Source organism: Gymnodraco acuticeps, unplaced genomic scaffold, assembly GCF_902827175.1.
Source record: "Gymnodraco acuticeps unplaced genomic scaffold, fGymAcu1.1, whole genome shotgun sequence".
NCBI classification, from domain to species: Eukaryota; Metazoa; Chordata; class Actinopteri; order Perciformes; family Bathydraconidae; genus Gymnodraco; species Gymnodraco acuticeps.
This window is the reverse complement of record NW_022990276.1, coordinates 1,386,934-1,411,148: the sequence shown is the minus strand read 5'-3', so window position 1 is coordinate 1,411,148 and position 24,215 is coordinate 1,386,934. Positions and strand designations below refer to the sequence as shown.

At 39.2% G+C, this 24,215-nt stretch overlaps 2 protein-coding genes across 7 annotated transcripts in view; one reads left to right on the top strand and one right to left on the bottom strand.

The window, feature by feature from the left end:
• The window catches only part of LOC117549564 (carcinoembryonic antigen-related cell adhesion molecule 5-like), a 58,959-nt gene that overhangs the window by 2,735 nt on the left and 32,009 nt on the right, over positions 1-24,215 (bottom strand). The window contains exons 1-11 of one of the 3 annotated variants that reach the window (XM_034221579.1): positions 11,824-11,967; positions 10,932-11,246; positions 10,362-10,643; positions 9,772-10,035; positions 8,722-8,997; positions 8,303-8,569; positions 7,400-7,672; positions 7,032-7,304; positions 6,183-6,285; positions 4,666-4,712; positions 4,529-4,569 (exon numbers count right to left, since the gene is read on the bottom strand). In XM_034221579.1, coding sequence (XP_034077470.1) covers positions 4,529-4,569; positions 4,666-4,712; positions 6,183-6,285; positions 7,032-7,304; positions 7,400-7,672; positions 8,303-8,569; positions 8,722-8,997; positions 9,772-10,035; positions 10,362-10,643; positions 10,932-11,246; positions 11,824-11,869 — 2,187 coding nt within the window. In that variant the 5' untranslated portion in view covers positions 11,870-11,967. Of the gene's footprint in view, positions 1-4,528; positions 4,570-4,665; positions 4,713-6,182; positions 6,286-7,031; positions 7,305-7,399; positions 7,673-8,302; positions 8,570-8,721; positions 8,998-9,771; positions 10,036-10,361; positions 10,644-10,931; positions 11,247-11,823; positions 11,968-24,215 lie in introns of those variants that run through there. The other 2 variants (XM_034221580.1, XM_034221581.1) reach the window with 2 other exon arrangements.
• Positions 13,167-18,884, top strand: LOC117549566 (carcinoembryonic antigen-related cell adhesion molecule 1-like). 4 transcript variants are annotated; one of them, XR_004569501.1, is made up of 11 exons: positions 13,167-13,274; positions 13,670-13,984; positions 14,327-14,602; positions 14,812-15,087; positions 15,625-15,903; positions 16,058-16,321; positions 17,056-17,332; positions 18,027-18,126; positions 18,226-18,293; positions 18,368-18,446; positions 18,612-18,859. XR_004569501.1 is itself a non-coding variant. In XM_034221584.1 (11 exons), the coding sequence occupies exons 1-10, from the start codon at positions 13,211-13,213 to the stop codon at positions 18,418-18,420; spliced, it is 1,968 nt and encodes a 655-aa protein (XP_034077475.1). In that variant the 5' UTR covers positions 13,167-13,210; the 3' UTR covers positions 18,421-18,446; positions 18,612-18,884. The 4 variants fall into 4 exon arrangements, 3 of the variants coding, with proteins under 3 accessions (XP_034077475.1, XP_034077476.1, XP_034077477.1); XM_034221584.1 differs by having other exon boundaries at positions 17,056-17,328; positions 18,612-18,884; XM_034221585.1 differs by lacking the exon at positions 17,056-17,332 and having other exon boundaries at positions 18,612-18,884.

Below are 24,215 nucleotides of genomic sequence, written 5' to 3'. Positions count from 1 at the left end.
GGTAATTTTACATTGCATTTCACAATTTGTAATCATGGTGAGACTCCAGCCTGTCAGGACATCGAGTCCACAGTTTCCCTAACAGGAAAAGGACCGGAGCTAGCTTTTGTTCCTGGGTGCGTTGTGCGAGGTGCATCCACCTCCCTGCAGCACATACTCTCCACAGCTGAGGCCTATCAAACAAAAAGTTTATCAGGAAACCGTATTATCTCTCTCCCCCCCTTCGCTGCTCTCTCTCTCTCTCCCCCCCTTCGCTGCTCTCTCTCTCTCTCCCCCCCTTCGCTGCTCTCTCTCTCTCTCTTCCCCATTCGTTGCACTCTCTCTCCCCCCCTTAGCTCCTCTCTCTCTCTCCCCTCCGGTACACAGCACCGTTACGGCCCGTCCACACGGCGGCGTGCATTGAAGCTTCAACGCTTCTGCCCATTCCCTTTGAATGGGGTGACATCACGCTTTGCCGAACTGCATTGTGGTTCCGTCGCTTCGCTATGATCGCGTTGCTCGCTTCAAAAGAAGAGCAATGTTCTAATTTTGAAGCTTCGACGGAAGCGTCAGCCAATCAAATCATATGCCAGTACAAGCTCTAGCCCAGTGGTTCTCAAATGGGGGTACGCGGACCCCTAGGGGTACGTTGGAGTACTGCAGTACATGAGATTTATTTTATGTTAATAAAAAAAAACAACATAATTAATGCATTCAAACAAACTACTAATAGCAGATGAACTACTTTATTCATAGGTTTACAGTAATTCTGGATAATAAAATGGGGAAAGTAAACGGGGTGCTCTCTTTTCCTCTCCCTCTCCTGACAGCCCGTCAGTCTCGTGCAGCTCGCTGAATAAGTAATAAGTGACCCGACAGTACAGAATAGCCTACACATATTTATAACTAGTTTAGCTAGTTCCAGAGTAGATACACTAGCTAAGTGTGTTAGGTCTAATTTTGTGTATTTAATTTTGTTCCACTCAACGTTCCGTCACAGCGGCGGAGCTGTGATCATGCAGAGCTGCGTGTTCTCCATCAGCAGCAGCTGATCTGATCTCTGATCTCTCTCTCGCGTCCAGTTATACTTCACTCGTGTGTTGTGAGTTTTCATAGTATGTTTAATACTTAAAAACGAAAGTTAGTTACAATCAAATATAATCAATTATATTCTTCTATAACCCACAATGAAAATGCTTCATATTTTAGGTTTTCTATAGTTACAGTATAAACAAAACAAAGTGGTTTGTTTAGGTTGAGTTTTCTTCCTCTCCTCTGGCAGCAGTCCACAGGGAGGGGGGGCTTCACACTAAGGGGAGAAACATTAGAGGCCAAAGAGAGTTCATGTCCTTTTTACCTCATATGAAAGGGTGTCTTATCCCATAACAGCTGTGGAACATGTCGGGACATGTTTAGCCTTGTACATTAGTGCGCATGCGCAGTTTTCAACTGAATTGGGTGAAGAGGAGGAGTTTGTTTTTTTGGGTTTAGGATCCAGTTTTTTTAGCATAAAGAGACTGGTTTTTTGAGAGAGCGAGAGAGAGGGGGGTTGACCCCTGGTAGACTCTCTCCCGGTAGGCTGTGTGCTTCAGAGCTGGGTTAATAGCTCTCGGTAAGGTCCTTCCAGACGGGGTAAATATCTCTCGAATGTATTGGTTGTTGGCTGAGTGGAATGATTTGATGAGAGATGTGTGTATGAACATTATAAATACCGCAACCTGTGGGGAAATCTTGCCCCCAGAATTTTGCGGACAGGTATGGGTTTTTGAGTGTTAATCCGCCGTCTGTGTCGGAAAAAGTGTATGAATATTATAAATACCGCGACCTGTGGGGAAATCTTGCCCCCCGAATTTTGCGGACAGGTATGGGTTTTTGAATGTTAATCCGCCGTCTGTGTCGGAAAAAACGGTATGAAACTGATGTGAATTGAGTTGGTAAAAATGAAAAAGTTGAATGCGCTTTTTATTGTCACCGGTCTTTTTACGAGGAAATACCTCTAAATTCTATCGGGAGAATTTTAAAATGTCACAACTGAAATGGGCAGTTGGAATTAAAACATTTTGGTAATAAATGTAAGACTGTGAATTAAAGTTTCATTTGAACATGATCACAGCACGGTTTTTTGTTAGGATGATTATAATGTTGTAAGAGAGAAGGTAAAAACCCTGTATTAGTTTGGACCTATTTTTCTTCAAATAAACTGATCCCACCTTTTGGACTGGGATAATTTAAAAGACACCTGTGCCCTCCTCTCCTGCTTCCAAGGTAAGATTGCACCCTGCCACACACACTTAGGTAGGAGCACACTCCATTTACTGATATCAAAATCCTTCGGGATCGCTTAAACAGATTAAAAAAGAGTTGTCTGAATTGAAACAGCAGTTAATTGAAACCTTGGTTCTTCGGGAAGTTAGTAGAGGTGAGATCTTGCTGACGTTGGTGGATCTGAGCCAAGCCGCAAACTTACATAGACTCAATAACTTCGGAAAGGTCAATTAGTAGGTCAGAATAATTTACCGGAATAAATGATCAGGACCACCAAAACTCTAAACAGTGTTTATGTCCAAATATATCAGATCTAGCTAGTTCTAGCTAATTATATTATAGTATATATAGTATAATATTATATATAATATATTATATGACTGCCTGCTTATCAAAGGACCTAAACAATAAGCCTTGCTTGGCGTGTGGCCGCAAAGTATAGCGCAGCATTATGCATATGTTTATATGAGGGGTCAAAATCCCATGCTCATAAAATGCTCATATATTTTTCTCTCTTCATTCCCCACGCCCCTAAATGAATAAATAAATAGATATACCAATTTAGGAAAAGTAAAACACTAAGTGTAATAACTGCAGTTTGCCTCCCTGTCAGAATGAAAGATCCTCAGTGGAACAAGCCCATGTTTCACTACATTGTATTGAAATGTATATATGTATAATGTATATTATTAAAAAGATCAGTTCAATGCAACTAATGTCGTCTCAGTGTTACTGCATGATGTTGAAATTGGTTTGCCATGAATTTGGTGATGGATTGTTTCCCAGTTACAAGGTTGTTGTTTTAATAAATCAGACACTGATGGTGCAAGGCTGTACTGTACCTCTTTATATAGGCATTTTGTCCCTAACAAATTGTTTTTGCGCTGATCAGGGGGTACTTGGCTGCATTTTTTTTTCAAAGGGGGTACACTATTGAAAAAAGTTTGAGAACCACTGCTCTAGCCTATCAAACCGCGTCCTTGTGTGTCCGGGGCGGGAGATTAATGTGATTGGTTGTTGGTCGAGTTTCAGACACGCCCACCGGTAAGCTTCAACACACGCCGCCGTGTGGACGCTGCCTAAGACGTAGTGCGGAGTTGCATTAGGTAACGCGAGATACGGCTGATACTTGCGCATTAGTTTCTGTTATGGATCAGTCTCAACAGTCCTGCCAGTAACGTTACTATATTATCAATACTACTTTAGTTATAGCCTGATATATAACAGCTAACTTTACAATGTTGTGATGTGACCGACGTTAGCTAAAATTAACTGTAGCTAACGCCGGTCACTCACCAAGACAGCTGCCCTGTTCTCCACTGGTTCTTCTCACACCACAGCTCCATTTCTCGCCAATGGCCGTTATTTCTTCTAATCCTTGGCTGCTCCTGGTCTCTTGGCCGCCTAGCAGGCTCATAATTATAAGGTTATGGTCCGTCATATGCATACGAATATACATTTTCAACCTCTTCTGTGTCAAAACTAGCATTGTGAACCATGTTTATGAATACATTAGACCGGCCGCTCTCCCTCATGTGACGTCACACGCGGGTGGTCTTTTTTTATGCGGAAGTAAAAATGTCTTACAAAAACGACGCCAGATGTCACTGTAGTGTATATTTATGTATATGTTTTGGAAAATCTAGTGTATACATCATTTTCCTACACATGTATTCACTGGGGTCTCTAACCTGCAAGTTGCTCTTTAAGCACCGGAGTACCACAAGGTTCAATACTTGGTCCGCTTCTTTTTACCTTATATATTATTGACCTGCCATCTGTCTGTCCTGATGTGGAAACACACCTATATGCCGATGACACTGTGATATATGCGCATGCCAATACAAAGCAGAAGGCTGCTGCTAAACTGACCTGTATCTACTAGTCTCTCATTCTTTTTTTATAACTAATGCTGTTGATGTATTGTGATTTTAAAAAGGTGTCTATTATCATCTGGCTGGGGACAACAGCTGGAAATTAGTAATGTGGGCTAAAGCTGCCCCATTTACTGTTTTTTGTGACAGTTGATCAATGGGGACTGTCCACAACACTATAAACAAATAAACTAAACTAAACATCACATTTGATGCAAAAAAAGAAAAAAGGAGGTAATCGTTAACAATATAATCTACACTGTAATGTTGATGTAATGACACATATTCACTTCTTCTTCATTGTGTCAGCTTAATATCTCGTTCCAGGTTCAAAGTCTGTTGTTGAGTACTGTGTTTACAACATCTCTTAGTAACCAGCAGAGCATGTAAATGACTCTGATTACTTTTACCTGACTTCTTGTGTACGCCCCGTTGTCCTGGCCTTCAACTCCTTTAAAACGTGAGAAATAAACAAAGCTTAGAATGACTCAATGAAGGAAAATACCTCTATGAATACATAAACTCATGTTACACGTAATAGACTTACCAGTTCTGGTGTTGGTGTTTTCAGCGGAACGATCTTTCTTTTGTTTTCTGTTTAGAGAGCACATTAGTCATTAGTCTCAGCAACACAATAATGATACAAGCAGCAATATATCTAGTTATTGGTATTGCATGCATGATAGAAAAAGTAGTTATTTCTTCATACACTGAACAAAAATATAAACGCAACACTTTTGTTTTTGCTCCCATTTTTTATGAGATGAACTCAAAGATCTAAAACATTTTCTATATACACTAAATAACCATTTCTCTCAAATATTGTTCGAAAATCCGAAAAAATCTGTGATAGTGAGCACTTCTCCTTTGCCGAGATAATCCATCCCACCTCACAGGTGTGGCATATCAAGATGCTGATTAGACAGCATGATTATTGCACAGGTGTGCCTTATGCTGGCCACAATAAAAGGCCACTCTGAAACGTGCATTTTTGCTTTATTGGGGGGGTCCGGGGGGGTCCAAAAACCAGGCAGTATCTGGTGTGAGGGGTAGGGTTAGGGTTAGGGGTAGGGTTAGGGTAATGTTGTGAATCGAGTGGCCTGTGTTCGTCGTCCATAACATACGCCTGCCCATACCATAACCCCACCACCACCATGGGCCACTCGATTCACAACATTACCCTAACCCTACCCCTACCCCTCACACCAGATACTGCCTGGTTTTCGGACCCCCCCAGACCCCCCCAATAAAGCAAAACTGCACGTTTCAGAGTGGCCTTTTATTGTGGCCAGCCTAAGGCACACCTGTGCAATAATCATGCTGTCTAATCAGCATCTTGATATGCCACACCTGTGAGGTGGGATGGATTATCTCGGCAAAGGAGAAGTGCTCACTATCACAGATTTTTTCAGATTTGTGAACAATATTTGAGAGAAATGGTTATTTTGTGTATATAGAAAATGTTTTAGATCTTTGAGTTCATCTCATGAAAAATGGGAGCAAAAACAAAAGTGTTGCGTTTATATTTTTGTTCAGTGTAAGAGCTGCATCTATAGTCCTGAAAGTATTTGTTACGAATGATTTACAAGCATATACTTTCAAACATTAATGTAGAGCTCTATAAGGGTCTCCCAATATGTTAACTCATGGTGAATCATATATTCCATCACAGTTAAATATTTATAGCTGGCAGAAACAAAATGTTAAACTTTGAAGTTGTACAGTGTCGAGGGGCGGCTCCATTGTGACACAAACGAGTCATAACTAAAGGGCTTAGGAACATCTGGATAATATATAATAAGAGCAGGGCCTTTGATGAACATCAACCTTTTGTAGGTTGAGTAAAAGAGGTTGTTAAACACAATGTCTACACCATTCCAGCTCCACATTTTCTGTCTGATATCTTCCAATGTGCTGATCCTGAATCTTCCTCCTGCCTGGTTTTTGAGTCAAGCTTTTGGGTCTAAACTTGGAGATACTGAGCCATCACCTTTCCCATACTTGTAATTGAGTATTACTATGAAAATAGGTTTATGTTATATACTTAAGATCTTTTCCACTTACTTTTTGTAACAAAGGAAGTACCACACAATAGCAGCTACAACACCGAGGACTAAAACTCCGATTACTATTCCAGCGATGCAACCACCCGAACAGCCTGATTGGACTTGAATAAAACAGGAGAAAAGAACATGATTTTAACATCATTCTGTAAACAGGAACTGTCTCATTATCTCAAAATGCCTGTGGATAAAAAGCATATCACATTTCTCCCAATATAATATTCCATAGCCAGTTATAAAAACCTATACAATGATTCTGTTAAGAGTTGTTTATGTTGTTTAAAATGCATTTAAAATTACCATAAGCCCTCAAGTCCAGGCTTATTTTCTTCTACAGTTCCTGTTCAATCGATGGCATCAAACATTTTTTTATAAAAGCACATACACACAATTAAAGCAATTTAGCATAGTGAAAAGACAACAAAAATAGAGCCATCACAAGTGAAGCACATGCACAAGCGCGGACAAACCTTACCGCAATGACAATTAGAAAAGGAAAACACATAACAATTAAAATAATGAGAGCATGTCTGATTGTTTGATTTGATTTATAGATTTAAAAGAGTTGAGGGATGTTATGTTCCTTAGATCTGTAGGTACGTGCTGCCAGTTAGAATAGTATACTTTTACTGAAAGGTATTTTACAATCCCCTCTGCTAGTCCTTCTAGTTAACGAGATTTTGTTTTTGTTTAATGAATGTATTGAACGGAGAGGGGGCCAGAGATTTTTTTTTAAACACATTAACTGCAAATTGATCATGTTGTCTTAGCTTAAAATATCAAAATTGATGACAGAAATTTGAGTTTTATTGCATTTTTTATGTTCGTACTGACTTTAATATGCTCCTACCTGGCCCTGGCTCTGGCTCATGTGTTACGGTCAGTTCATGGACCGCTGATGATTTTCTCCCGGTTATATCATTCCACGCTTCACAGTAGTAGTTGCCACTGTCAGATAATTCAGTGTTGTTTTTATAAAACACAGCAGAAGTGTGTATCACTGGCCCATTCAGCGTCCAGGTGTAATTGGCAGTTGGTACAGATGCAGCCGAGCAGGTTAATTTAAATGTGCCTCCCACATGTATCTGACTTGGACCTGTGATTTGAACTGTTTCTGGTCCATCTGGAAAACAAATATTTGGAAGTATTTATTGTTCAAGTGGACTCAATAATCTGAACGTATCATTGTGAACAGTGGAGTTATAGTTTGTTACCTACAGTTAACTATCATGGAGTACTTTGCTTCCTCGCTGCTGAGGGGGTTGCTGATAATACAGGAATAATCTCCTGTGTCGTCTTTACTCAGACTGCTAAAAGACAGCTCTCTGCTGTTGTTGGTGAGGGTCATGTTTACAGTCGGAGTCAGATCTAAGCCTCCCTTTCTCCACTCTCTGGTAAAGACAGAGCCAGCAGCGTCACAGATTAATCTGAAAGAGTTCCACTCAATCGGCAGGTTTGATGGAGATGTGACAGAAGCGCCGGATACTTTCTCTGTTGGGCAAAAGATCACGTGAAGATATAAAAGCAGGAACAAAAGAAGCTGATTTAATGCCTGAGTTAATAAATATAAAAGGAACAGTTTCTTTTTAGAAGATGCAAACATTTTACTACTTCTCCCTGAATAATATAACATGCTGAGTGTCTGACTGCCGTCATTTAAAAAAAAAAAATGCAACGTGTTGTACAACCTATAGCTCAGAAATATCATCTATACAAGAAGTATATATCATCACATGTTCTTAGAAAGATAGTGTGTTAATTAACTGAGTAACAGAGAAGAAAACTGATTATTGTACGATTTCTTTGACAACTGAATCAAAACAGTGGGAGTTTAAGGAACTAAACTTTTTCGGGTAAAGAATTAATTGAAATGATTTTACTGTTGTTAAAGCATTAAATTCCTACTATTGTGAGTATTTGAGACTAATATAGAGAATCCATCAATAAACCATAGTGATGCAAGATCATATGCTCAATATGTTCTGCATGTGTTCCTAAAGGTTTTATTTTTCTGCCTTTTTTAACTGATATTTTATATTAAGGACAATTGATTTGATTACACCTTTCTTATCACACTCATATGCACACCTATATGCATTAAACCTCTCAACGCAAACTTACCCAGTACAGAAACAACTGAAGGCTGAGACGTTTCATATCTCAGAGTCTTGTTGTTAAAGGCCTGACAGCTGTAGTAGCCACTCTGACTGATCTGAACGTTCATCAGACTGAGATCTGATCCAGTATCAGACAGCTGGGCTCCATTCAGAAACCACTTAAATACAGCAGAAGGTCTGGAGTCAGCTGAGCAGTTCATGCTGATGTCTGACCCGTTCTCATAATATTTCTGTGGCTGAGATATTGTCAAATGCGTTTTTTCTGGACCATCTATGTGGCATACGGGGAGTAAAGAAATTCATTAAATGCTGGCAGCTTAAAGCGAATGTTACGTGACCACTTAGCTCAGTGTGAAGCCTCATGATACCATCAACTTTAAAGCAATGTGCAGAATAAAATATATGCACATATGAGTAACTCACAGTAGATGGTGAGGTTTAGTGGATCACTGGTGCCATTACTGACAGGATTAAACACCTGACACCTGAATGGTCCCTGGTCGTAGCGGGTCACATTAATTATAGTTAGAGTGAATCCTCCATCAGTGATCTGAACTCTGTCACTTCCTGTAACCTCAGAGCTGCTGTTCAGCCAGAGGAAAGAGAGAGGGGATCCAGAGGAGGAGCAGGACAGACTGACTGAGCTGAACTCCACCAGCTCTGTTGGTTCTGAAGTTACCACAACATTGGTAACTGGTGCTGTGGGTGGAAAACACAGGGGGTTTACACTGACCAGCTTTTTGCATAAGAAGTAGAGTGGAGTATTTTGAATGTTTAATTCTCCATGGTCAGTAATAATGGCGTTGAACGTAAACATGTAAACATGGGAATGTTCATTTACCTGTGATCCTGCAGTTATTCTTAGTTTATACTTTACAGTTTTTACTGATGGTCTTTTACCAGTACATTCGTCTAACAACGTTGATGCATAGATTATCAGTAAAGCTGGTCACCAAATTATTAAGCATGTTTAAATATCTTATCTTATCCTGTTGCAAAATGTTGCACCAAGCCTCGTACCTGGTGCAACATTTACCGGTGTTGGCTGACCTTACAGGATATCTTGTCCAAATAGCCACGGCAACATTTACCTTGGTTATACAACAATTCAAGTTTTTGTTATCCTAAAACTGACTCTGAATGGCAATTTTATAATTTTTGTATCACTGAAAAACTCTTTTGAGATTTGAAAGGTGATTTCTGTTAACAGAATATTTCTTCCATATTGTTATATCAATGTGTTTAACTATGATTGTCCTGCATTGTGTGTATTAGTTGTATCTGCCAGCCACATCTGTTCTGTGCTGCTGACCTCTCCAGGAAGTATCTTTGTGCGACTTTATACATTATTATTCTCAGCCTCAGTTGTCCTTGTACAAGCAAATATTGCAGCACTCTCAAAAGTGGAAGTGCATTGCATCTGATGCTATAGTCACAAGTACACCCATTTTTTAAATTTATTTTCAAACATACTCAGTACAGAGATGGATGCAGGCGTAGACGTCTCATATCTCAGAGTCTTGTCGTTGAAGGCCTGACAGCTGTAGCTTCCACTTTGACTGATCTGAACGTTCATCAGTTTGAGCTCTGGTCCATCAGACAGCTCGCTACCATCCAGAAACCACGTGAACTGAGCAGGAGGTCTGGAGTCAGCTGAGCAGGACAGGACGATGTCTGATCCTTCCGGATGGTGTTCTTTTGTCGGATTTATTGTGAACATAGTATTTTCTGGGCCATCTGAATTTAGGGTTAATACAACAGCAATACGTTAGTATGCACAACTGCATTATTATACAAATACAAGGAACTTCTATTACATAGCAAGCATACAATGCACTGTCTCTAAATATAGGTTCCTGATTTATAATGATTTAGTTCAGACTGTGCGGTAGTGTGCAGGGATGATGTGCTGGATTCAAATAGGAGGGGAAAATGTGTTTTAAATATGTTATAAACCCATGCGTGAACAAAAAGACAACAGAAAAAAATGACAATTATCTAAACTCTGTTTGCATTCAGATCTTGTTAGGTAAATATACTGAGCATGCAGGTCAGTAACTCACAGTAGATGGTGAGGTTTAGTGGAGGAGCACTGGTTCCCTCACTGACAGGATTAGATACCTGACACAGGAATGGTCCCTGGTCGTAGCGGGTCACATTAATTATAGTTAGAGTGGATCCTCCATCAGTGATCTGAACTCTGTCACTTCCTGTAACCTCAGAGCTGCTGTTCAGCCAGAGGAAAGAGAGAGGGGATCCAGAGGAGGAGCAGGACAGACTGACGGAGCTGTTGAACTCCACCAGCTCTGTGCTGCTGGAGGTTACCGTTACATTGGAGACTGGTGCTGTGGGAGAAACACAAAAAAAACATTTTATAAAGTTACAGTAGAAAATAAATACTGAAGCAGATGGGAGTGAGTCTCTTGTTTAAGATGAGATATTGATTATTCATGGTTCCACATTGAAAGTTTATACACGTTCATTCCACCATAAAAAAGCGATTTTCCCTAAATTTTTATTTGAGGATGATTGTGCAAAGAGTCAAAGGCCTATACCATTGGTTACTTGATCAATCGCTACGCCAAACCTTTATTCAGCCTAGAAAGAGATGCAACATTTGAAACTTTTCTTACCGTATACGTCCAGTCTGGTGTTCCCTGGCTGTGGTCGTTCTCCTGGTGGTACAATGGTAACTGAGTATTCTCCACTGTCAGTTAGAGTCAGGTTCCTGAGCTCCAGAGATCCAGTAGACAAGAAGAAGGTGATCCTGTCTTCATACTCTGGTGCAGGGAAGTTGTTAACATTCCAAGTAAATATATCTTTAGCACCAAATCTCCAGGTCACTGATTGAAAAGTTGTTCCTGGAGTCGGTGTTGTGGTGAACATCACTTTCCCTCCCACAGCTGCGTTCAGACGGTCTGGCAGCACACCAGCTCCTTCAGTTAAACCTGGAGAGAGACAGTTAGAGGTCACTGCAAAATAAGCCCTGGGAAAAATCCTTCATAAAATACCAAAACAAAAACACAGAATGATGTATTCCATAATACTGTACAGTAGCATCAACTAGCTGTTGATAACAATTTACAATAAATGTGGATGCTTGTAAATCTTAAGCATTTAAAAAAGATCAAACTTTTGCCAAGTAGACTTCATTCCCATATTGAATTCTACAGGCAAAAAGTGTTTTCTTTTCTTTTAGTCTTACAATGAGATCAAATTAGATCAAATTAGCAAGATACCATTGAGACATCAGACATCCATCTTGATATTTCCTCAATCACATGCAAAATGCTTTAGGCTACTGTAAGTTCATGTTTGTTTCAGCAATTAACTTTGTATCAGTCCTGCTTTTGGTCCGCTAACCATGCTGCTTTTGAGTCACAAAATAATAAAAAGTAGACCTCCTGATTATTAGCTCAACTCCTTTCCAAAAACCTTAAAACAATTCAGCATTATTATAAAATATAAGAAGTCATAAACCTAACAGCAGAAGATGGAAACACTTTTAAAAACCAAGATTCTTACCTGTGAAAGCCAGAGAGACTATCCATAGTAAAGCGAAAATATCCATTGTTGGAACTCTGTGAGATATCAAATGCAGAGGAAATGTCAGCCATCAAACTTTGACTGTCCTGATAAATGTGAGCCTCTTGCCGTTCTCAACATATCAGTGAGTAAAAGCAGAACTACCTTCGTGTTGAGGTACAAAGTGTCTGCATAATGAGTCAAACCCAGTGAAGCTGCAGACATGTCCTAAAGCTGCAAGACATCGCCCTCTAGTGGTGTAAATATGTTTGCACGCCATATTGATGGTTGATAAAGAGACGTGAATACTACTGTGGTATTAATAATCAGACAACAGCTGATTTACATACTGTTTTTACTATGCCTATATTTACTTTAGGCAACACTTTGTACATAACCACTTACGGCATATTTGTTTATCAATAATAATATGCATGAAAGAAACTAAGTTATATGTATATAGATCTATCAATTTTGCTGCAAAGAAAACTTGAAATGATATAACAGCAATTCCACATGACAGTTATGGCAAACTACATGAATATTGTTCCCATTTAAAGATCATTATAATACATTCACAGGGCATGTATAATATTTCCATTTCATGTAGTATTCCGGCCATACAAAATAAGAGCCTTGGTTTTAAACATTCATGCTGTAAAAACACAAAAAGCTTTACCGTCTAATATTTAAAAAAACTACTTTTTATTTCTCAGAATTCTGACTTTAAAGCCAGAATTCTGAATTCTTTCTCACAATTCAAATAAATAAAGAAATCCCTTTTTTCCAGATGAAAAAAAAATCTGATTAAATTAAAGAAAGAAAAACAGGATGTTAAGCACACATCTGCGCAAATAAATACATACATATGTTAGATTTGTCTGCTTGCTTTTTATGTTTATTTGCATTTAAGAATTCTGTATAGGAGGATATTGAGTCTGTGAAATTATAAAGTAAAAAAGTGGTAACAAATTTTGAATAATCTAAACAATACATTTCAATTTAATTTTGTGGCATAAAACATTAGACAGGATAAATGAAAAGATAGACCTGCAGGTTGCGCAATAGATCAGTGAAGAAATTGTCTAATTTGACCCTTTTCATGGCAACATGCTAACAGTTTAGATGTTTGACACATTTGGTTTGATTCAACAGCACCATGGTGTTATTTGGACATCATACTAATTCATTATAAAGGACCTTTGAAAAGATGCTTGTTGCTTACTCTGTAAAGGATCAACAGTATAGGTAAATAACCTTACAGAGGCATTACAATGGGAAAACCCCGCCTACACACTACTTCCTTGTTTTACCTTCATATATTGAAATCAGCATTCTTTAATCTGAAAGGCAAGATGAAGGAGTGTGATCTCTTTTCTATGATTTGATGATATTACAGAACAAAATGGAAGTAGCTGTGATACACTTCATCATCCTGGGAGTCCTCTCCGGTGAGCTCTTACCGTGTAATACTCTTCAGCAGCTAAAAGTGTTAGGTCATCAAAGTTTAACCATCAATCATTGGTCAGTCAGTTTCTCTCTCAGTTGACAGAAGTGTCCCTGTTGTTTAAATCTAATGTCTATAACGGGTTTAGAACCCAAACCTGCTGTGAAACCTGGTTAGTCATTTGAAGATCAGCTTAACTTAATTCAGATGTTTTATTAATGTTTGCAGTTTAAGAAATATTTTAAAACTATAACAGAACATTGAAAACAGTCATTAGGTTTGTTGTACCAAGAGGACCTGGATTTGAATTCGTTAGAGAGAACCGATATGATCTTGTCTGCAGCTGTATTGTGTTTTGAATGATTTCTAAAGTGGGTCCCTCTGTCTGTCTCTCTCCAGGTTTAACTGAAGGAGCTGGTGTGCTGCCAGACCGTCTGAACGCAGCTGTGGGAGGGAAAGTGATGTTCACCACAACACTGACTCCAGGAACAACTTTTCTATCAGTGAACTGGAAATTTGGTGCTAAAGATATATTTACTTGGAATGTTAACAACTTCCCTGCACCAGGGTATGAAGACAGGATCACCTTCTTCTTGTCTACTGGATCTCTGGAGCTCAGGAACCTGGCTCTAACTGACAGTGGAGAATACTCAGTTACCATTGTACCACCAGGAGAACGACCACAGCCAGGGATCACAAGACTGGACGTATACGGTAAGAAAAGTTACCATTTTACTAATTTTACAGAGATCACAAGACTGAATGTTGAAGGTAAGACACAATTCTTACATGTTGCGTATCTTTCTCTGCTGAATGAAGATTTTGCGTAGCGATTGATTAAGTAAACAATGATATAAGGCTTTTTCTTCTTTGCACCATCATCTAATAAAAATATAGAAAATGTTCATATTTTCGGTGGAATGAACGTGTATAAACTTTCACTGTGGAGCCATTAATAATCAATATCTCATCTTAAACATGAGACTCACTCCCAGCCATTTCAGTATTTATCTTATACAGTAACTTTATAAAATGTTTTGTTTTTTTAACCCACAGAGCCAGTCTCCAATGTAACGGTAACCTCCAGCAGCACAGAGCTGGTGGAGTTCAGCTCTGTCAGTCTGTCCTGCTCCTCCTCTGGATCCTCTCTCTCTTTCCTCTGGCTGAACAGCAGCTCTGAGGTTACAGGAAGTGACAGAGTTCAGATCACTGATGGAGGATCCACTCTAACTATAATTAATGTGACCCGCTACGACCAGGGACCATTCAGGTGTCGTGTTTCTAATCCTGTCAGTGAGGGAACCAGTGATCCAGTAACCCTCACCATCTACTGTGAGTAACTCATATGTGCATACATGTTATTCTGCACATTGCTTTAAAGTTGATGGTATCATGAGGCTTCACACTGAGCTAAGTGGTCACGTAACATTGTCTTTAAGATGCCAGCATTACTTTAATGCATTTCTTTACTCCCCGTATGCCACATAGATGGTCCAGAAAAAACGCATTTGAAGTAAACCCCCTGTGTTTTCCACCCACAGCACCAGTTACCAATGTTGTGGTAACTTCAGAACCAACAGAGCTGGTGGAGTTCAGCTCCGTCAGTCTGTCCTGCTCCTCCTCTGGATCTTCTCTCTCTTTCCTCTGGCTGAACAGCAGCTCTGAGGTTACAGGAAGTGACAGAGTTCAGATCACTGATGGAGGATTCACTTTAACTATAGTTAATGTGACGCGCTACGACCAGGGACCATTCAGGTGTCGTGTTTCTAATCCTGTCAGTGAGGGAACCAGTGATCCAGTAAACCTCACCATCTACTGTGAGTCACTTCTCCACTGAGTTGATGAACAATATGATCATTTTAATGGTATTTCCATAAATTGTGATCAACAATATATTACATATTTGTTACTTTGAGTTTGAAGATTTATTTGGTGTACATCTAACGTCTCGTTTTCAACAAATGCTAAATATGTACAAACAGACAATGAATTCAGTTGTATACTTTCTAGATTAGCCAAATTGAACTTCATCATAATGAAAGTGTATCATAAAGAACTAACATTAAAAATTACAGTCTGAAAAAACAGATTATTAAATCAATGCCAGTTTGACAAAACATTAACAAAAACTGAAATGAAAGTCCCCTCTCTTGTGCATGGCATTTCTAAAATCCTTCAAATAAACGTTTTGGTCCTTGAACCATTGTCATAAGATAATAAGTAAAAACAATTTGTTGGCAATATGCAGCCATGAATATGAATGATCTCAACTTGATCATGAGGTTTATTCCCAGCCACTGCAGTGTTATATTCTCCTGCAGCTTTAAACATTGTTTTTGTTTTGTAACCCACAGCACCAGTCTCCAATGTAACGGTAACCTCCAGCAGCACAGAGCTGGTGGAGTTCAACAGCTCCGTCAGTCTGTCCTGCTCCTCCTCTGGATCCCCTCTCTCTTTCCTCTGGCTGAACAGCAGCTCTGAGGTTACAGGAAGTGACAGAGTTCAGATCACTGATGGAGGATCCACTTTAACTATAGTTAATGTGATGCGCTACGACCAGGGACCATTCAGGTGTCGTGTTTCTAATCCTGTCAGTGAGGGAACCAGTGATCCAGTAACCCTCACCATCTACTGTGAGTTACTCACCTGCATGCTCAGTATATTTACCTAAAAAGATAAACCTTGTTTAGTTTTATTCACGCATTGAGTATTAAATAATACAACAAATATCCTTGTATATGTATAACAATGCAGTTGTGAATACTAACTTTTTGCTGCTAAATTCAGATGGCCCAGAAAATACTATTTTGACAATATCTCCGCCCAAAGAACACCATCAGGAAGGATCAGACATCAGCCTGTCCTGCTCAGCTGACTCCAAACCTTCTGCTGCTTTCAAGTGGTTTCTGAATGGAGACCTGCTGTCTGATGGACCAGAGCTCAGTCTGATGAACGTTCAGATGAATCAAAGTGGAAGCTACAGCTGTCAGGCCTTCAACGAGAAAACTCTGAGATATGAGACGTCTACGCCTTCATCCATCTCTGTACTGAGTAAGTTTGCATTGAAAGGTTTAATGCATACAGATGTGATAAGAAAGGTTTACTCAAATCTCTTTTCCTTATAACATATCAGTTAAAAAAAGGAACCTTTGTTTAACTTAAAGCAATAAACTCCTACTATTGTGTGTATTTTGAGACTAATATAGATACAAGTACAATAAATCATACTTTAGCAAGATCATATGCTTGATATGTTCTGGATGTGTTTCCTACATTTTTAATAACAACAGGTAAATACATTTAAATAGTTTTTATTTCTTTAATCTTTGAATCCATTACATTCGAACAAATGGAAAGAAAAGTACCTGAAAAAGTTTGATTCCTTTAACTCCCACTGTTTTGATTCAGTTGTAAAATAAATCCTACAATTAATGAAGACGTTTTCTGTTTCTGTCAGTCAGTGTAGAAACTGACAAACTATCTTCCTAAGAATATAGTTATATATATATATATATATATATATATATATATATACAATATATAAATATTGTATAGTTATAGAGTATAGATGATATTTCTGAGCGATAGGTTGTCCAAAACAATGCATTTAAAAAAGACTGTTGGCAGTCAGACACTCAGCATGTTACGTATATATTCAGGGGGAAGTAGAACAATGTTTGCATTTTATAAAGAGGAACTGTTCCTTTTATATTTATTAACTCAGGCATTAAATCAACTTCTTTTGTTCCTGCTTTTATATCTTCACGTGATCTGTTGCCCAACAGAGAAAGTATCCGGCGCTTCTGTCACATCTCCATCAAACCTGCCGATTGAGGGGAACTCTTTCAGATTAATCTGTGACGCTGCTGGCTCTGTCTTTACCAGAGAGTGGAGAAAGGGAGGCTTAGATCTGACTCCGACTGTAAACATGACCCTCACCAACAACAGCAGAGAGCTGTCTTTTAGCAGTCTGAGTAAAGACGACACAGGAGATTATTCCTGTATTATCAGCAACCCCCTCAGCAGCGAGGAAGCAAACTACTCCATGATAGTTAACTGTAGGTAACAAACTATAACTCCACTGTTCACAATGATACGTTCAGATTATTGAGGAACTATTGAACACGTTTTATATTCTTCCAAATATCTGTTTTCCAGACGGACCAGAAACAGTTCAAATCACAGGTCAAAGTCAGATACATGTGGGAGGCACATTTAAATTAACCTGCTGGGTTGCATCTGTACCAACTGCCAATTACACCTGGATGCCGAACACCGGGGCGATAATCAATTCTGCTGTGATTTATAGAAACAACACTGAACTCTCTGACAGTGGGAACTACTCCTGTGAAGCGAGGAATTATATAACCGGGAGAACATCATCAGCAGTCCATGAACTGACCGTAACATATACAGGTAGCGAGATAGTAGTAAGAGTACATTCAAATCAGAAGGAACACATCTTAGCGGGCTCCAACAAATCATTATCATTATTATAAAACCGGCACCTGTATAATCAGAATTAAGGAACATCTCTCAAAATCTTAAACTCAAATCAAACAATCAACATGTTGTTCTAATCTGTAGAAGTGCTTATGATTTTATCTATTTAAATTCTCTGTGCCTGTGAGCTTTTGTTTGCTCTTACAGTATGTGTTTATTTGTGCCTTTTATCCACAGGGATGATGAGATGAAGAGACAGTTCCCGTTTACAGAATGATGTAAAAGTCATGTTTTATCTCCTGTTTTATTTTAGCACCACCAGGCTGTTCGGGTGGTTGCATCGCTGGAATAGTAATCGCTGTTTTAGTCGTCATTGGAGCTGTCGGTGGAGGGTACTACGTTTATAACACAAAGTAAGTTGAAACATCTAAACTGCAGTCTGTGTAATCAAAAGTAACAGTTTGAATTGAGTGGATCTGTTTGCATGTCTGTATTTTATCATTGCTTTTTAGAAAACAACAACAAAGCAGTAACACAATCAGAAACAACAACAAAGCTGAACCACAATCTGATATTAAAGGTTAGTAATCATGTGATCAAATTGTACATTATGTATTCAAAATAAGATGTATTAACACTTTTCTTTCCTCCTAGAACTAGAAGAGGCTGTGTATGTGAACACTTCAGCGATATACGAGAGTGTATAGACTCAGCCGTCTTCTTTGTGCTAAAGGTACGTTTTAAGATATATTATATATGTTCAAAGGTTTCTGTAGAAATATTTAACTTAGTTAATCTGAAGGAACCACTATAGAACCACATTATCAGAGCACTCATTCTAACATACACTTGATCAAAGCTCTTTGACACTTCCCTCTTTTCACTTCTCGTCCAACAGGCCGTTCAGAGGAAGAAGAGCTTCACAACATAAAGACAAAGCGGCTCTGAAATGTTATCACATTATTATTTTAAATGCTTTTTCTAATGTGTCAGCAAACACTACATTTATAGTGCAGTAATACCATGAATTTCACATTTTAAAGGTCAGCTATTATGCAAAATCCTCTTCTTCATGTCTCTTCTACATCAACATCTGTCCCCTCTTCTTCATGTCTCTTCTACATCAACATGTGTCCCCTCTTCTTCATGTCTCTTCTACATCAACATGTGTCCCCTCTTCTTCATGTCTCTTCTACATCAACATGTGTCCCCTCTTCTTCATGTCTCTTCTACATCAACATGTGTCCCCTCTTCTTCATGTCTCTTCTACATCAACATGTGTCCCCTCTTCTTCATGTCTCTTCTACATCAACATGTGTCCCCTCTTCTTCATGTCTCTTCTACATCAACATGTGTCCCCTCTTCTTCATGTCTCTTCTACATCAACATGTGTCCCCTCTTCTTCATGTCTCTTCTTCATCAACATGTGTCCCCTCTTCTTCATGTCTCTTCTACATCAACATGTGTCCCCTCTTCTTCATGTTTTTTCTACATCAACATGTGTCCCCTCTTCTTCATGTCTCTTCTACATCAACATGTGTCCCCTCTGTGTAAAGAGACTCTGAAAGTTTCAGGAACAAAGATTCTCTCTCTTTTTGATCCATTTCTATAAAAACCTGTCTGAAAATGAGCTGATCAGATTTTGGCCACTTTATGATGTTGTAACGATTTGTTGGCTTGTGTAACCATTAGCCAATCAGCAACCAATGTAACCCCACCCCCCCACCTTATCACCTGAATCTCCTCCTAGAGCTCCATTGAGTTCTTTCTAACCAAATGTCTCTCAGAGGGGCGTGGGGAGGGGCTCCTTATTTTCATCTAAAGTCACAGACACAGAATCAGCGCTTTTGAAACAGGGCTGAAACAGAGGGGATTATGGGATGCTACAATGATCTGTTTGGTGTTTGGAACCAAACACTTCAGACATGTTCGGGATATATCTGAGACCTATGATATGTTGATGAAAAACAGTCAAATACGGGACCTTTAATGTAAACTAAACGACGTGGTGAAACTAGTTAGATAGATAAGTGTGTTCATGTTTAGTTTAATATCTGGTGTTAAGTCCACTCTAACGAAAACATTGTTGCAGAAAATGACGTTTTCACTTTTTTACCTCATCAATGATAAGCATTGTTTGTTTATGAAGTTGAGTTGAGAGGCTAACTGCTAAAATAGCTAACGCCATTGTAAAAACAGACAACACAATTTCTGGAAACTACGACGTGTCCTGAGAATCTGAGGTCCGCCCCAAACCTGGGTTCATTCAAATCACTTCAGCACTCCTTACAGCATTATGTGTATTTACAATTTCTCTGTTTAACTAATTTCTATCTCTTTTATGAATTGTCTTTTTGCTCGATTTATTTTGTTTTACAATTTATTTCAGTTTTTGTAAAGCACTTTGAATCGCCTTCGTGTCTGAAATGTGCTATATAAATAAACTAACCTTTATCTTAACAAAGCATTATGGTAAGTTGAGAACTATGCAACCTTACAACTAATGCAAAATAACAACAGTGACATCGAGTGGTGGATCAGTCGACTACAACAGAGAAACATTTCCATTTGTGAATTTTAAATATGTCAGAGCGGCTGGTATCAACCCTAATTGAAGTTTTTTTTTAAAGGATGTAAGGACCAGTATGAATGAATAAATAAATGTCTGAATGTTTCAGCTAAGGTTCGACAAATCTTTAATTTCTTGTTTAAGATTCAGCTCTTTTCTAATGGCCTTTTTTGTTTTTGTCTTCTGTGTTTTTTTTTAATGTTTATTTGTACTAAGAATGTTGTATTGAAAAGGTATTGAGAGGGAATTTGAGTCCATTAATTCAGTAGAAGAACAGTGGTAACAGAAAATATGTCAGAATAACATTTCAACCGAAGGTTGTGGCAATTTTTCATTTCAATCTTAAACTGGTAGTTGATAGCACTAGAGACAAAGTCAATAGATCAGTGATGTCATTGTATCATTCGTCACATTTAAGTTTAGATATTTGACCATTCAACCACACAGTAGGGCCAGAAGATTAATCAGAAGATTGTCACATTTTAAGTTTATAGCAACCAATCAAACAGTTTTTTAAATATCTCAGTCCCAATCAAAGTCAGACATTGCCATAGCATAGACCAGGGGTACTCAAATACAAATCTTAAAGGTCCAAAATAAATGTTTCAATAAGACAAAGGTCCGTTTATTACGGTCATTCAAACTTTTAAACAATTGCAACAAGATTCTTAACACGAGGTTGCAAAAATAAAGGCAGCTGCACCCTCTTTCATTCAGCGTTCCCATTATTGCTTTATAAATGTCTTCCCCCCCTTCTGTGTCCACTGAGGTTCGTCAGGCCCAACACATCTTCAACAAACTCCCCCTTTGCCTCATCATAAAAACTCACAAACACCAGCAACTGAGCATTGTCAGTGGTGTCAGTGGACTCACCCACAGCTAAGGAAATGCACTGTGCATTTTTTATTCCATCACAAAGCTGATTAATCAAATCACCAGCCAGTATTTCTGTTCTTCTGGTTGCTGTGGAATCTGAGAGGGGGATTTGCTTGATTTTACCTGTTATTTCCTCTTTTTGTTTGCCTTCAACATGGTCTCCATCACTTCAGTCATGCATTCTTTTATACTTCAGTTATTATCCAGTGGAAAGTCCTTACCTACTGGCCTAGTTCAATCAAAGTGGTTACTTTTTTTTGGCTGGGCAGTGTAGTTTTACACACCGTCTGATTTGACTTTCTCAGGACTTAAAACAGTTTTTTGGGGACATAAGAAAAAGAAGAAAAGAACAAAATATATTTACACACGTAAGGTCATCATCTTAATAGTTTTGTATGCTCATCCGTGAGCAGAGCATCAAGTTGACATGTCTATTACAGCTGAATGCGGCGATTACCATTTTGTTCAGCAAAACGCCTCACAAACGTATTAAGATCAACAGCTTCAGTGCGTTTTGATTCAATGCTGAGTACAGCCAAACTGACAGTCTCTTCTCTGTCAGTGTAGACCGCAAATACCTCATTCCTTCAGTGCTTGGGTCCGAATGCTTCTCGTTTTGCGCCGTCCCGTTCAAATGAATTCGCCGCCAATCATATGTCCACGCTCGCGCCAGGACCGGGGGAGGGGTTACATGACGTGCATCTTGTGCTGCATTCACTTGCACTCGGACATTAGAGATTTTCTCTCATAAATGTCCGATGAGCCACAACTTTTCTTTCAAAACAAAGCTGCCAACTGGGGTGGCAGCTGGGGTGGCAAGGCCTATTTTTAGGGTGTCAGTTGCCACCCCGGTAGGTGAAACTAGGCTACTAACTACAGTACAGATGGCACTAGATGAGCTGTTAGTTCTCGCTCTGAATTTTTTTTTTTTAAACTCTCGCTCTGATTCAGACAGGTTGAAAGAGACGAGACACACATTTTTCCCACCCACATTCCGCGAAGACCCGCCCTACTGTGCCTCTGATTCGCAGATTGTTTGGGGAGAAAAAACGCTGACTGGATGCTGAATGTGATTGGACCAATGCGTTGACAGACACACACAGACAGTGGAACAGGACATGCAGAGCGCTGTTTGCAGTCTATGGACATAGCGGATCATTTGCGTTGTGGCGATGTCTCGCAGATAACACAGATAATACAGATTATACATATGAAAAGTATAATTTGCTCAGAGTCCAGAGACAGTTGTGGTTCGGTCCGGATCCGGACCGGAGTCCGGACTTTGAGGATGCCTGGCATAGACCCTCTACAACTCAGACCGGAAGTACCTGACAAAAATATATTAATCACCACTATTTAACACATGTCTGGTCATTGGAAATATAAAAACAATCATTAATTGTACATCTGTAAACATCTGGTCATTAAATTCAAAGTTCATCTTTGTACAAGAGCTGGAAAAACATGTCCTCCTGACTTGTTCTCCTCCTCCCTTTATGACATGTATGCCCAATCCCAAACCACTCCCTCGACCCTACCCCTCCGTGACGGAGTGAACTCCGTCTGTAGCCACACTCGCAGCTCAACGAGGCTCCTTCTTGTCAGATGGAGGGAGTAAATACAGCAGCAAGCTTTGGGACGGCCCCCCCCTCTCCGGCAGAAACAGGAAATGCCGTAACTGTATGTAACAATGGTTTCATATCAGCATCTCTTAGACAAAAAATGTAAATTAATAACTCAAATAAAACTCCAAACATCTTTCACTCCCCCTCCACACCTCTCCACACTCGTTGGTTTGGAACAGCCCTCAATATGGTGGACCCTCCGTGTGAACGCGCAAACGGAGGGGTAGGGTGTAGGGGGCGGTTTGGGAATGGGCCTGAGTGTCTGGTGTGTAAAGGTATCCTCATACTGTAGATTAGCACTGAGGGGCTGATTGACTCAAACTCTTCTTCATCAGAGCACCATATTTTAACCCCCCAATTGCTCTGTTTTTATGTGGCTCATTCAGTGAGTCTAGTTGATCCACCCAGTGAAACGGAAGCTCATCTGCCTGCATTCCTTCTGCTATCTGTTGAGAGCAGTGCAACTGCGTATTCCTAGTGATGCATCCAGGTGTCCCCACCGTGATAGGAGAGGTTAGGAAGACATCAAACTGCTCCAAGAAACACGGAAACTTGTATTATAGAAGCCTCTGAAGCCCTAGGTCGTCCTGCAGGGTTGTCTGCCTGAGCCCACCGAGCAGACAGGTGAAGAGAAGAACCCCCTCTTATCAGAAAGGTGAAGAGAAAGATCCTCTCATCTCGAACGACCTCGTGCTTCCTTGCAGGTGGCTCGGTGCTCTCTGCACCCGAAGAATGTGACCCTCTCTCTGTGACCCTTGTCCTTGAGCTGTCCTAGTTATCGGGTTAACACCTGATAGGGATGTTTTCTGAGAGATGACAACTCAAAGCAATGGATTAGCACATTATTATTTAATTACAAAAATAGGATAGGCCCCTCAGATTGCTTTGGGAGCCTTCCTGACACATGCACATTACCATTTTTGAAGGTTTGTGTTAGTCATTTAACATGCAAGAATCATTAGATTAGTGTCAACTAATTATTGCAGCTCTATTGTCCATATACGAATTTAGTGTAACAAAAAGGAATAAGACAACAATATAAACATATTCTGAAAATATTATCTGCCAGATGTAGGCCTACTTAAAGTATTGAAAGTAGACATTATGGTTTATTGTTAAAAAAAAATTAATAATACATGTTGTATTTGTACTGTAGCAACTTTTCAAACCCACTTTACAAAGTGCTTCACAAAATATTCAATAATTCAATAAAATGACACTTAAATAAATCATGCATCCTATTTGTTACTGTATATATTGTTTGTTTGTAAAGTGAAACATGGACAGCTTAAGAAGCAGTTTTTAGTTAGAAGTGTTTCTTTGTTGAATAGAAAAAAGATTCCATGTTTAAAAGAGGTACTTCACATTTATTTTACATAACACAACAACATTCCAAATATAAAATGATAACATTGACACAATCTGTGTTTCT